General features: G+C 44.7%; 1 protein-coding gene across 5 annotated transcripts in view; it reads right to left on the reverse strand.

Moving 5' to 3' along the window:
- The window catches only part of GTDC1 (glycosyltransferase like domain containing 1), a 28,576-nt gene extending 21,827 nt beyond the window's left edge, over positions 1-6,749 (reverse strand). For 2 of the 5 annotated variants that reach the window (XR_009755980.1, XM_061563413.1), the window contains exons 1-3: positions 6,644-6,749; positions 2,845-2,939; positions 1,659-1,796 (exon numbers count right to left, since the gene is read on the reverse strand). Coding sequence is in view for 4 of the 5 variants with exons in the window: in XM_061563413.1 (XP_061419397.1) it covers positions 1,659-1,796; positions 2,845-2,888 (182 nt within the window). In the remaining variant the exon portion in view is untranslated. Of the gene's footprint in view, positions 1-1,658; positions 1,797-2,844; positions 2,940-4,465; positions 4,527-6,417; positions 6,543-6,643 lie in introns of those variants that run through there. The other 3 variants (XM_061563414.1, XM_061563415.1, XM_061563416.1) reach the window with 3 other exon arrangements.
- Positions 6,750-14,111: the final 7,362 nt, after the last annotated feature.

Below are 14,111 nucleotides of genomic sequence, written 5' to 3' on the forward strand. Positions count from 1 at the left end.
AGGCATAGGACAGGTTCTGAAATCACTTCACGATTAATGTTGGCCGAGGCTGGGGATCAAACTTAGGCCACTGGGTTCGTCCAGCAAGAGCGACTAATCACAATGGCACCGATCACAAATAGGTAGAAAACAAAGATCCCACGTGAAGCCCACGTAGGCTATTTGGGCAGGTGCTGTTAACGAGCACCTATTAACGCAGGGACGGCACGCACGTTCGTGGTATGGCTGACACTATGCCCAACTGCCTTTGTCTCCCCAACGCTGCTTGTTTCACACACCACACACTGGGCACTACTCATTGAAGATGAGTAGCATCTGGTGTGTGGTGTGAGTTAACCAAGCGGAGGCCCGACACACAGTCTGCAATCACTCGCCACTGATGCTGGCCATGTCCGAAAATCAAACTCAGGTCGATGGGTTTGTAGCACAGTGCATTAATCACTGTGCCACCAAAGACAAAGATCCCCCGTATAGTCGTAACAGACTGTTGGGGCAAGTGCTGTTAGCGAGCCGGCATTGCACATGAGAGGGTGGTTGTCTGTCTCCCCAGTGGCGATTTGTACACACTGCACCAGGTACTCATTTGAGGCTCAGCCGACCTAAGGAAGGCCCAGAACCGATTCAGATAATCGTCACTAGTGTTGGCCGTGAATGGGAATCGAACTCGGATCACCGTTGCACTCCCGCTCCACCAAACAGGCAGGCACACGCATCCTAACGCATCAGGAACGAGCTCACAGATGGGCGCACGCACAAATACGTGAACACCCATCTCCTAAGTTCAAGCCACAAGACAGCACAAAGCAGCGCGCTCACCACTACGCCGCAAAACAGACGCGCGCAATGCAAACGAACGCAGAAGCGGAGGACAAAAAGCCACCTTTGCGAGATGCACACACGCGCACAATGAGTGAACGGCCATCTTGTAAGTCGAGCCAGCGTCTCTCAAACTCCGGTCCGTGCGGAGCCCCCTCCTGCGGTGCGGCTTTTTTTTTACGATTACCGATCTTTTTTTTGTTTGTCCATTCGTATGCAAATCAGGCCGTTACATATCGGTCGCACGCTCCTGATGGCCGGTAATTGAGGAGGGCTGCACTGCGGGGGGGGTGGCGGTGGTTGTTGATGCCTGCCATGGTCTGGCAGACACCACGTGGAAATTTAATACAAATTAGTTTACGTGGTAATGGAGGTCTTGATCACCTGAATAGCTTATTTACCCAGGGAAGCCTCAAGACACGTTTTTTCAGAAGGGTTCTGCCAAGTTTTCAGAGTAGTGGGGAGGGAGGGGGGGGGGCAATATTGCCACGTGTAATTACAACCCAATAATTTGCAGCTAATCTTTCGCCTCTGGGATGCTTGGCCAATGCCAGTTACTGCGTATGTTTTTATAACTACGGGAGGAAACCAGAGAACCCCAGGGGAAAACCCATGAAGAATAGGGTAAGAACATAGAACATACAAACTCCACGGAGAGATGCATCCGAGTCAGGAATCAAATCCCGGCCCTTCTTGCCGTGAAGAACAAGTAGTTTGTTGTCCTTCACCCCCCCCCGCACCTCCGATTAGCACGGTTGCCTACGTACGGTGGCGAAAGAGGTTCAACGTACGTATGCACGTGCCCACTGCGCTACCCTGCCGTCCAAAAAGACGGCCTTCACCTGTAAGCGTGGCTGGCAGGGATCGTCTGCGAGAGGTAGAGGGCGGAGGTGCGCGCTCGCCACGGCCACTTCTTGGCGGGCATTGTGTGCAGCGAACAGCCGGTGCCCAGCTCCTGTGCCAGCAGGTCCATCAGCTGCCTGCCGGGACGTGAACATGACGTGAACACAACGTGAACACGACGTGAACGCGACGCTACGCAACGAGACATAACGAGACACGAGACGCAGCACAGCACCCTGTCACAATTTGAGCTATTGCCTGACGAAGCTGGTTGCTGTAATCACGAGCGAAACGTCACAGCACTCGAATTGTAAATGTTGTTGTGCATTTACTCTCCAACACACCGGTGTCCTGAAGCGGTAACCAAGTGGCGCGTTTTGTTTACGTAACAAACTTTACTAATTGGCTGTGTCGGGTGGTGGTGGTGGCGGCGAGTTTAACGACACATTTATATTACTCGATCTAACTCTCTGTCTGCTGCTCTATTCATTACTATGGATCCGCGACCTCTCCATGATGTTGGGCTCTGCTACAACACTGGTTTACTGTCCTCCCTGTTACATTTACAATGCTATCTGTCAATCATCGTCTCTGTCAGCCTCTCAATTCCTTCTCCTTCCACTTGAACAAACATCGACAGTTTCTCCAAGTTTTCCCCCCATCACACTTATCCATGTGTCCAAAGTGCTTTACTTTCCATCTTTCTATGACAGTGTACAGCCGAGCCATTGCACTAAACTCTTGTAGTGCTCTTTCATCGGCTCTTCTTGCTGTCCACAGCATATGCAGGTCTTCTCGAGCACTCCAGCTCAAAGGCTGTGACCTTCCTCCTATCTGCTGCATCTGATTACCCAGCACAACGAACGAATTGTTTACGGTTACAGCGCAACACAAACGCTGCTCAAAGACATAACACCCAACATTCGTCTTCCTCCCCCACATGGTTCTAGCCAAGGCTTAATTTCTCCTGGAATATTTTCAGGCCGCCCCCCCTCCCCCCCCCCCCGCCGTTTGAAAGTGGCAGGGGAATACGTTCTGGATTTCTGCCCTGGCAGAAATTAAGCCCAGGTTTTAACCTCTCGCGTGATTTTAGAACCACCGCGGTATCCCTCCTATTCACGGCGACGGCTTTTGCCAGTGCGATTCATGTCGCGGGTGCGTGCCAGCCGTGCGTCCGTGTCGTACCTGTGCGAGCCGCCATAGAAGGGCTCGATTAACAGCACGGCCATGCCGTTCGCTCGTGACGGCTGCACACAGCAGCGCTGCCAGCTCTGGTGCTCCTACAAGAGAGCCACAGCACGACATGATTGAAGTCGACTTAAATCTGCCATTTACAGGCATCGCTCGGCATATGAAACAGCGTATCCTGGGAAAAACTTGATGACCCACAAGTTAATTTGTCCAGTTAAGTGTTTATCTGCCCCTGATGGACATTTGTGAAAAATTGATTTATAGCTCATTGGATGGATTCCTCCAGTATAATAAATGTTCAGGGTCTGTTTTGCTAATAGTAATTTTTTGGTATTTTTTTCCACCGAATGTTATTCCTCTTGTGCTATTGGTGTCAATTCATGAGAAAAATTACCCATTTCTCTTGCCGACTCATAGTTAGAAAACGGACCACAGAAGCGGATATCACAGAACTACCTCCAAGACCTCTGCAAGCAACCTCTCGCCCACACGGTATGTGGCAGCGCTCTCCCAGCCACCCTGCTCCAGGGAGTAATGTTCTTCGCATGGCAGTCAAGCATATTGGCACAAGACGAGAGGAAAGTGGAAACAAATGACGAAATGTGCAGTGGACACCTACAGGCTATCTGCCCATGCATCGTGGTGATGATGAAGTGCAAAACCAAATATGTGATGATTTTCGTCCAATGGTGACCGTGCCGAGAACATCAGTTTACAATAAAAACGAGAGCAGAAAGTGCATTCAAAATTGATGTTTTAGGGGTCAGATCACACGAGTACAATGCCATTGTGTTGAACTCTCCTCCACTTGACACAACAGAATCAAGTTAAAAACGATTAAACTCTTCTTTATTTTACAAGGTAAGGCCCACTGACCCTATATAGCTCTTTTTCAGAAGCAACCTGGCCGCAAATGATATCTCAACGAAACGGCTTATCATCGCGTGGACAATTTATAGCAGCCAAATACTCTAAACGCACGTTTATAAATGTGGAGGGAGTAATCGGAGGATGCGGATAAAAATCCAAGCGACCACGGGGAGAGGTATACGCAAACTACAAATATACAGCAGGCGTCAGAGTCGGGATGGAACCCACGACCTCCTGCATCCCAGGCGAGGTAGTTTACATCTCGTCACCGTGGCGCGAAGTTGTCGCGTGAACACGCCAATTGATAATACTTTCAGCACATCGGTTTGTTAATGAGCCATTCGCGTTATTGAACAATTCGGGTACGACGTTTCAGTGATAATTGCAACCAGTATACTCTTTGGTTCTTTCGGTAAAGTCACGTAGTTAGAAATAAAATAAAATACGACGTTTCGGGCGCAACACAAGCGTCCGTCATCAGGTGGGACAACCACGGCAAGAAAAAATTGCTGAAGTGATTTGTTTGATTTTATTTCTATGTGACTCTACCGAAAGAACCAAAGAGTATGGATTCCTGCAGTGACGAAAGCTTCAAATCAGGATCGCAACCAGTATAATCAGGCGATTGCCAGAACTAAACTCCTGTATTAAAATTAGCTCCCATCCCGAGGCGTACATAGGCGATGTGACATCAACCCCGCCTACACAGGTGAAGAGGAGGACATCGCAAGAATAGACTTAATACCTGGAGGTCGTGTGCAGGTATTCGTATAAGTCAAATCCTATTCAGATCATTCTGTAGCCATCTGCAGGGGAAGGGAGAATTAATGATTAATTTAGTGGATTAACAAATGATTCCAATGCAGCTAGGATGATATCAAAACTATTTTCAGTAAATCATGCGCTGGCACGGATTATGGCAATACTTTCCAAACATGAATCTCTCGTTCCTCGGATATAATCTGATCAGCAGCACGGAAACTGGTGGTGGGGGTTGCTGTCAGGGTAAAACGTCGTTTGCATATTTGTAACAAACAAAAACATGTCCTGTATACGCCATGCTTTATCCACCCAATTTCTGGGCAACGCTCTGGTCAATTTGACCGGTGTCTCGTTAACATCGGGATCATCTTAGAGGGAGCGATGTTGGAGCCTAGAGGCTACTGAAGCTGCTGCTGCTGCTGCTTCTGCGGCGGCGGCGAGGCGCCGTTGGGGGCCATCCATTGAGTCCGTTCGCACAAATCTGTCAAAACTTGACCCCTCCACCCCTCCCTGTACGCACACGGACTTTCTACACCCCCCCCCCCACCCCGAATCCTATAGAACGTCCGATATTTAATCCACGCAGAAACGATCAAGGATTACTAATATTAACTTGTTTAAGCAATCTTAATTTTGGAGCTTTCGTGACTGCAGGAATTATTCTTTGTTTCTTTCGGTTACGTCACGTCTAAAGATACAATAATAAATTAAATAATAGCATATTACGACGTTTCGATTGCAACACAAGCAATCATCATCAGGCATAAAAGAAATAGCAACAAAAATCTAACTAGAAAACTATAGACAGACATACAAGCAGACAATCACAAGGACAGACAGAGAGAGAACAAATATCGGCACAAAGAGAGAGGTTGTTTAAGCAAATAGATAGTCCACCGCCGGACTAACTCATTTGAAGGCCAATATAGACAAATTATTGAGGCTTCACCCCCATACACACGCATTTGGGTTAACCCCCCTCTCTCCCCTCTATGCGTACGAACTAAGTGGATGGCTCCTTGCCACAACGCATTGCTGAGCTTGCAACTTCTCTGCTCCCCACCAACTACACGCTGCCTGCACCCTCCTTCACCCAGAGGACTGTGCCGGTCAAATCAAACCCCTCGCGACCCGCACGGGAATCGGGAGGGAGCTCATCCAGCAGTGGAACGACAACAAGGACTGCTCACAGAGCGACACGGGAGGATTTCTCCGCAGCTTTTGGCCGCCGCCTGATGAAGCTGGTTGTAACTACGGGCGAAACGTGACCGTGCACTCCCAATTGTAAATGTTGCGGGTTCACTCTCCTGCACGAATTGGCCACGTTCTGTTTCCGTGACAAACATTACGAGTTGGCTACGTCGGGATGGTGGCGGGTTTAACGTCACAAAGAAGCCTCTATAACACATGGGGTGGAAAAAACCCGATTTTTCCAGAGGCAGGCATCGGGTTTTTTCTTTAATACAATTAAACCCGATTTTGGGGAATTAAAGCCTGGTTTAATGAATACGAAACTCTGATCCAAGGCTTAGGCTGCTTCCTCGTCGGTGCTGCTATCGTACTCGGGGGGGCCGTCGGGCACGGGGTAGTCGTAGAATGCGGCGGGCAGTTTGGTCTTGATGAACACGAGGAGCTTCTCCTCCACAATCGTGGGCGCCAGTGAGTTCCTTCGCTTGGAATGGATGAAGCCCATCATCGTTGAGAAGTTGGCGAATTGCGGTTCTGCAATTAGAACCAATTAAACCGGATTTCTCCCAATCGCAGATGATCGGGTTTAATATAAAAAGACAATTAAACCCGATTGTAAAAAAAAACCCAACTGTGACACCCTTGCTATAACAGGACTTGTATTCATCTTCTTGGTTCTTTCGGTAAAGTCACATAGAAGGGAAGTAATAAAATAATAAAAATAAAACATAATAAAATAATTCTCACGACGTTTCGGCCACAACGCAAGTAGCCGTCCTCAGGTGAAGACCAGGTCTGTCGAGGCGACAGCGTCTGAATGAAACAACACACGTGCTTGGAGCATGTATATAAGCTGGGTTGGAAGGGGGGACAGCCCTAATACGCACGGGGGGGGGGGGGGGCTGAGGCGCTAGCGGAGATGAGAGCCGTGCTGGCTCGCGTGAGCCGGGGGAGAGGACGCTTTGCTCCTCACCCTGACGGGGACGAGACGAGGTTGGTGGTGGTGGTGTGGGGAGGGGGGGCTCGGTGGACCGAGTAACTCGCCGCGGCACGCACGTGGACTTGACGCTTACACGTGGAGCCGGCGTGACCTCTGGCCCCCGGGACGTCAGAGCTCGTAGCGCAACGGGAGCCGCGCGCGGTCAAACACACGCGCGCGCACAAAAAAAACGCGATTGCAATCTATCGAAAATTGTGCAGTCGTTCCTCCCTCCATTGTTTCGTTTGTTGGTTCATTCGTGCACGCAATCGTTGGTTAATTCATTCGGTCGCGATTTTTGATAGTGAATGCATTAATTAATCGGTTAATACACGCATTGATTAATGGATTTATCACACACTCATTCGTTCACTAATCAATTCATTTATCACGCAATGCATCGATTAATCGATTATTTACTCATCGATTTATCCATACATTTATCGACGAAATTATCATACACGCATCCATTCATCAACTATTTTTTTCAGTTATGCATTCGTCAATTGATTAATCGTACATAGACTCATTCAGCAATTGATTAATTAATCGAGTCACCATACACTCATTGATCCATTGATAATAATCGTACTCTCATTCATTTATCCATGTATTCATTACACATTCATCCACAACAGAGTTTACATGAGTAAAAAAAAAAGTGAAACTCATCTCTGATTGCGAGCCTGAGCCTGTGATAGAAATTTCACATTCCATTCCACGTTCCTATGGCCGGATGCATCTAATAAAACCACCGGGAATGCACCCACTATTGTCATTTCTCGGGAACTCACCATGCACAACTGTTTGTTTGAATTGATGTGGGGCTATGACAAGGCAGCAGGGAAATCAATGTCTATGCCCTCACATCTCCCCCTACCTTCATTTGCATATACTGACCAGCGTGGTGAAGTATGGTCATATATCAGTTTAACACGTAGGGCTTTCGCGACTAATATTATTCATAAAGGTTTTTGGGTTAGATCGCGTAAGTATACATGTGTCGTCACCCTCCACCACCCGACGCAGCCAACTAGTGAGGGATTTAACACGTAAACAAAACGCCAATTAGTTACTACTTCAGCCCACCGGTGTGTTGGAGAGTAAATCCACAACATTTACAATTTGAGTAGCACGACATTTCGCTGGTAATTACATCCAGCATCATCGGACGATTTGCCAGAATCTAACTCAAAAACCTTTTTTATGAATATGGTCCTATAACTTCCATGACACATAGAGACCAATGTGAGGGCATCATCCAGCAGTAGATTGACGAACGCCTGCTCGTGAACATGGCCAGGAATATGCTTTCCATAGGCCCACCGCTGTTGACTTTCCATAGGAATTGTGTATTTATTTTATCGACCTCAGATGAATGATGGTGGGCTGAAGCGATCACTGGCCGGGACTTGAACTTGCGCCGATTGTGAGCCAAGCACTTTTGAAATCGCGGCGACACTCATCCAGAGATATAAGAGATCCATAGCTCATCCGATTTCCTCCAATATAAATAAACATTCTGAATACACGAGAGCACAATTTACTTATTCTTCCTGTGTATGGCGGATGTTGTAGATGCAGAGCAGCGACTACATTTTCAGATTCAGGTGGTTGCATCATTTACTAAAACCATTACAGGCAATTGACACGGTGTATGTTTAACTACTTCATTGCAGCCCATTGCGCTGAGAAGTGCTTATGCCACACACTGTCATCACAGCCAAAGTCAATCCATGTCCTCACCCTGGCTGAACAACAGCAGATGCGACCTGCAGTTGCTTAGCGTGTGTTTGCATGGGCATCGGCTTACGGGTGTGAAGAGCCCGTGGTGCCACGAATGTTTATTATGTTTGGGGGAGCGTTACGGCGTGTGGGACAATCTGACCTTACAAGAAAATGTGTGAATTATGGTCTCGTTGCGTCATTGCGCCCTCATTTATTGTATGAACTCATTTAAAACAAAGGATCCACCCTTGATCATAGTCAGCTTATAATAACAATGATTCCGGGCTTAATGCCACGTGAATATTAATTTGATTTATTTCCTTGAGTCTCAAGTCTCGCTTTGTTGCCGGGTGGGCTTTGCTACGTTTGGCTGTTTGGCCAATTCAGTGAATGAGAGTTTGGGAGGAGAAATGGATGAGGAGCAGAGAAAAGCCATCGCGTTTTCGAGGGAGGAGGGTGACACTCAACACTGAGCTCTCCTGGCCACTCCTCGCGCAGTGCCATGCCTACAACACCTGGCAAGCCTCGGTGGTTATCCATCAAAACACTAACCAGGGTCAATCCCACTTCGCTTGAGATCCCAAGATGTCCGGGCACGTTTATGGTGATAACTCAGCGATTGGCTTCTATAAATGTCCACGTGATGATAAGCCACTTCGTTGAGCTATCATTTGTGGTCAGACCGCTTCTGAAAAAAAAGTTAACCCGTAAAAACAAAGTTTTTCACTATAAATCCTTTATATGCGTGGCGGCTAGAGTCCTCTCGTCCTCTGGCTTGAGATGGCTGCCACCTATGGGTCAGATGATTGCCTGCCACCATTAAGCAGTTGGTAATTAAATATAATTTATTTTTTCCTAAAACGTGTAAAATTTTGGAAAAAATTTTCACGAAAATAAATTGTCACGCACAACGAGTCTGTGTGCAAAATGTCAGCTCGATTGGATCACGGGAAGTGGGTTAAAAAACGACCGAAAGATTTGCACGGTCGTAAGCGCGCAAGCAAGTGAACTTAATATAAAGGATTTAAAAAGAGATAAATATAGGGTCACTAGGCCTTACCTGGTAAAATTTTTACAAAAATGTGTATGGGTTTTATAGTTATTAGGATAAACTGAAAAAGTTCCTGTGCTTTTCTATACGCCCGTGTTGCCGTGCGAGTATGTTTACACATTCTGTTGGCGTGTGTGTTGCATAAAGAGAATCTATGGAGCCCAGTTAATTCCGTTCTGCGTTAATGCATTTCTGTCATTACTTTGTTTCTCCCAGGCAAATAACACAATTAGCACAAGATGAATAATGCACGTTACGTGCGAATGCTTTTAAACGCAACCACTTGTTTATTGAAACGGTCAAAATCTAAAACGTTACACTTAACCGGAGTCAGAAGAAATCCTTCAATGTTTTGCTTATTAACGCTGTAAATTTTTTTCAAACGGAATTGTTTTATTTTTTATTTGCTTACACACGTCCAAAGCGGAATCCTTTCGTGCTTTATCATTGATATGAAGTGTTTTTGTGCATTTTAAAATTGAGTAATTTTACCATTTACAACTCTGTTTAGAAGATATAGGCGATTGTGAGTGTGTCTCTATAAATTCTGATGATGCTCTAGAAGGGCTACGAAGACAACATTTGGCTGAAATATCGTCGAGGTTGGAATGTAGTTGACTTTGGAATGTAGTCGAGGTTGATTCGTTTCACTCACAGGCCAGGTTCGACATGAAGTGCCTTACATCTCGCGTTACGATCTCTATCATTTGTGGACCAAGAAGTTGCCTCCGATTGGAGTGTGACGCGATACTCTGGAGAAAGCTGTCAATGCCCACTGACCACTGGTTACAATCAAAATGCACATTCAAGCCTGCTTCGTGCTTGGATGGGTGACCACTGTGCGACAGCCACTGGACATATGTGAAAAGAGTTGTACGCCTTTTGGCGTCATCTGGTTCAACAACAATGGAGACTAGGCTCTAAGAAAAGCTGTCTCGGGTGTGGACCAATCAACTTCAAGGACAGTGCATATCATTATCATCATCAGAGTTGTTTCTTTTTGTTTGCATTTTGACTGCTTGTGTTGTGGTTATTGCAAACATGATCCCTTGTATAAAGGTGTTAGTTTGTGTACCAGTTGAAAGGGTAAAAACCTATTACTATATGTGAAAAGAGCTTCGGAGCTCAGCGGATTTCTCCAGGATAAATGAAGATCCTGACAACCGCTTTTGTTTTTAAATCCTTTATATTAAGTTCACTTGCTTGCGCGCTTATGACCGTGCAAATCTTTCGGTCGTTTTTACCCACTTCCCGTGATCCAATCGAGCTGACATTTTGCACACAGACTCGTTGTGCGTGACAATTTATTTTCGTGAAAATTTTTTTCCCAAATTTTACACTTTTTAGGATTTTTTTTTATATGTAATTACCAATTGCTTAATGGTGGCAGGCAATCATCTGACCCATAGGTGGCAGCCATCTCAAGCCAGAGGACGAGAGGACTCTAGCCGCCACGCATATAAAGGATTTATAGTGAAAAACTTTGTTTTTACGGGTTAATTGTTTAACAGCTTGCCGCAGGGCTGTGTGGTGGCCAGCGGGTGGCAGTGCAGAAAACTCAACGATTGCACGATACTTCTATGCCCCTGCGTCAATGCCCCATGATTTCATCAACCCTGCACTGGTCATGCTGTAGACGGCAATTTTTTTTTTATTCGCAGAGAAGATGAGTGTAGCCGAAGTTGTTGCACATTCTTCCGATTATCCATCTGTCTTGGCAGATAGCCACGCAGATAATAGGATCTACCAAGATTGCCCCTCAGAAATATTTAAACCGTACATAGTGCCTTTAATAAAAAAAACAGGCTTAGTGTGATTCTAGATTGGAAATTCTCGTTACTGTAAGGACCCATACTCTTTGGTTCTTTCGGTATAGTCACGTAGACGAAAAATAAAAAATAAATAAAATGTATTTTTATTTGTAAAATGTATTTTTTATTTTATATATGTATTATTTATTTATTAGTCATTATTTTTCATCTACGTGACTTTACCGAAAGAACCAAAGAGTATAGGCTTAGTGTGCTTAAAACATCAAGATGTGTTTGCTATGCATGTGCTCGAATTTTTTTTATTCAGTCGCGTATTTACGAATATACAGATTGCCGAATACATATACACATAACAAACAAAACATTGCCAGGCGAGTCATTTATTCATAATAAAGGTGTTTGGGTTAGATCACATTTGTACTTACGCCATCTAACCCAAAAACCTTTATTATGAATAATATTGGCCGCGAAAGCCTGCAGTACGTGTTGAACGAGTCATTTATCTTCTTGGTTCTTTCGGTAAAGTCACGTAGAAGGGAAATGATAAAATAATAAAAATAAAACATAATAAAATAATTCTCACGACGTTTTGGCCACAACGCAAGCAGCCGTCCTCAGGTGAAGAACATGTCTGTTGGAAAGACGCTGTCTTGCGTTGTGGCCGAAACGTCGTGAGAATTATTTTATTATGTTTTATTTTTATTATTTTATTATTTCCCTTCTACGTGACTTTACCGAAAGAACCAAGATGAATCCCTGCAGTCACGAAAGCTTTAAATCGAGTCATTTATGTTGCATACACATTTGATCACGAGGCAAATACGGGTGTGGTACCTCGTGCATCCCATTCGTGTGCAGGAAGTGTCAAGAAGAAGAAGCAAAGAAAAAACCACGCGCATTTGGCCGAGCAAAGCATATGACCGTTCCTGTAACGTGACCCACTGAATCGTTGCGAAATGATCGTGGCCCATTTCTCAAAGAGCAGTTTCGTGGCACGTGGTCGCTTCGGTTACATGGTGGGCTCTCATGTGGCTTGTAAGTGGTGGGGGGGGGGGGCTTAAGAGGGCCTTGTGACCAGTGGTCGGATTGGTAGGTCGTGAGCAAAGTCTGCTGTGGTCCGTGACAAATCTCGTAATTTGCAATGGGATTTTCTTTTTTGTTTTACCCGTTTATTATGCGTACGTATTCGGGCGTTTCATCCGGCCTGGTGGCACAGTTCCCGGAGAGAGGAGCTTTGCAATTGGAATATTGGGGATTCATATGCTGGTTGGGTTGGGGTGGGGGGAGGGTTGACTCGGCCCATTAGTCTTTTCCGATTGACAACATTAGTACCACTTTATGGGGAAGTCAACAATGGTCGTCTCGTGGATAAAATCGCTCCCGCCTAAGCAAAAAAAATATAACTTTAATTTTTATTGTTGGGACTTGACTCATGCGTTATGATTATCTAGATTATTTTGGTGCGAACAATGTCCAAATGATGGGCCACTTTGTTTAGGCTAGGTCGCTTCTGAAAAATAAGTTAATACCTCAATGGGCTTTGCCTGGTCGGATGGGGGTGGTTTAATTTTATTAGTATTTGTTTGGGTGATTTGTTTACCTTTGTTATACTTTACACTCCGATCATGTTTTTTGTATTGTTTGTTGTCGTTACGTTCTTACCCGCCCCTACTGAACATCTGTGAAAAAAGCTTTATAGCTCATCGGATTCCACCAGTATAAATAGATATTCTAATTCTGATCAGAACACGCGTGCCAATAAGGACACTAAATTGATTTTGATAATGTTGAGGATCTGTGTAAAAATTGTTACTATTGGCCAAGACCAATTAGAAAATATATCGAAATTGAGAGAATTCAAAATCATTTTAACCGTTCGCATAGCTAAAGGCTTAGTGCTGCTTGGAAGCAAATCATGAAGTAATACACTGTTTAACTGCATGCCTGTACAGGTCACCATACGTCAATGGTGATTAGCTGTGAGCAGACAATGACGGGTACGGCTATTTTCGTGCATACAACGACAGGATGTACAAGAACAACGTGCATGCATGATGTACGTTGATTACCATAGGAATAACCCAACCGGTAATGGATATCCATTGTAATGTAGATGTATTCATTAACCCCATCCCACTCTGGCCTTCGTACACGAGTGGCTCACAAGTGACGACATCACATCTATCCCTCTATTTAAGAACGAAACAGGAGGATGTCTCCACAAATCTGACTCTCGCCTGATGATGCTCGTTGTAATTACTGGCAAAACGTCGTACTCGACTGTAAATGTTGTGGGTTTAATCTCTAATACAACCGGTGTGCTGTGCTAGTAACGAATTTGCATGTTCTGTTTACGTGACAAGCCTTACTAATAATTGGCTGTGTCGGGTGGTGGCGGGATTAACGACACATTTATATTTACGCGATCTAACCCAAAAAAATCTGTATTATGAAGAATAATACAGTTTAAAATTAATCGTGTAATTGACTGCATTTATCGAGCGAACGCATTACGCAATCTTTAAGGATAGTCGTGTATGAGAATGCATTTGTCCGCTTTCATTTTAAAGCAACATATGACAGTATGACATTCGAAAGTTCACACAGATGGTTAAATGTTTAACTTGTATAGACACATTCTAGATTTGAAGCTTTCGTGACTGCAAGGATTCATACTCTTAGTTCTTTCGGTAAAGTCACGTAGGTAAAAAAATAAAATTAAAATTAATAAACATTTTATTTTTTATAAAAAAATGAAATTAAAATTAATAAACATTTTTTTAAAAATTAATTTTAATTTCATTTTGTTACCTATGTGACTTTACCGAAAGAACTAAGAGTTTGTATAGACACAGTGGATTTGTCTTTATCCCGCCGTTACATTTCAAATGATTGTAAAACAAAAAAGGGG

This window comes from Lethenteron reissneri, chromosome 31 (assembly GCF_015708825.2).
Source record: "Lethenteron reissneri isolate LAM-NWPU_2019-01 chromosome 31, ASM1570882v1, whole genome shotgun sequence".
NCBI classification, from domain to species: domain Eukaryota; kingdom Metazoa; phylum Chordata; class Hyperoartia; order Petromyzontiformes; family Petromyzontidae; genus Lethenteron; species Lethenteron reissneri.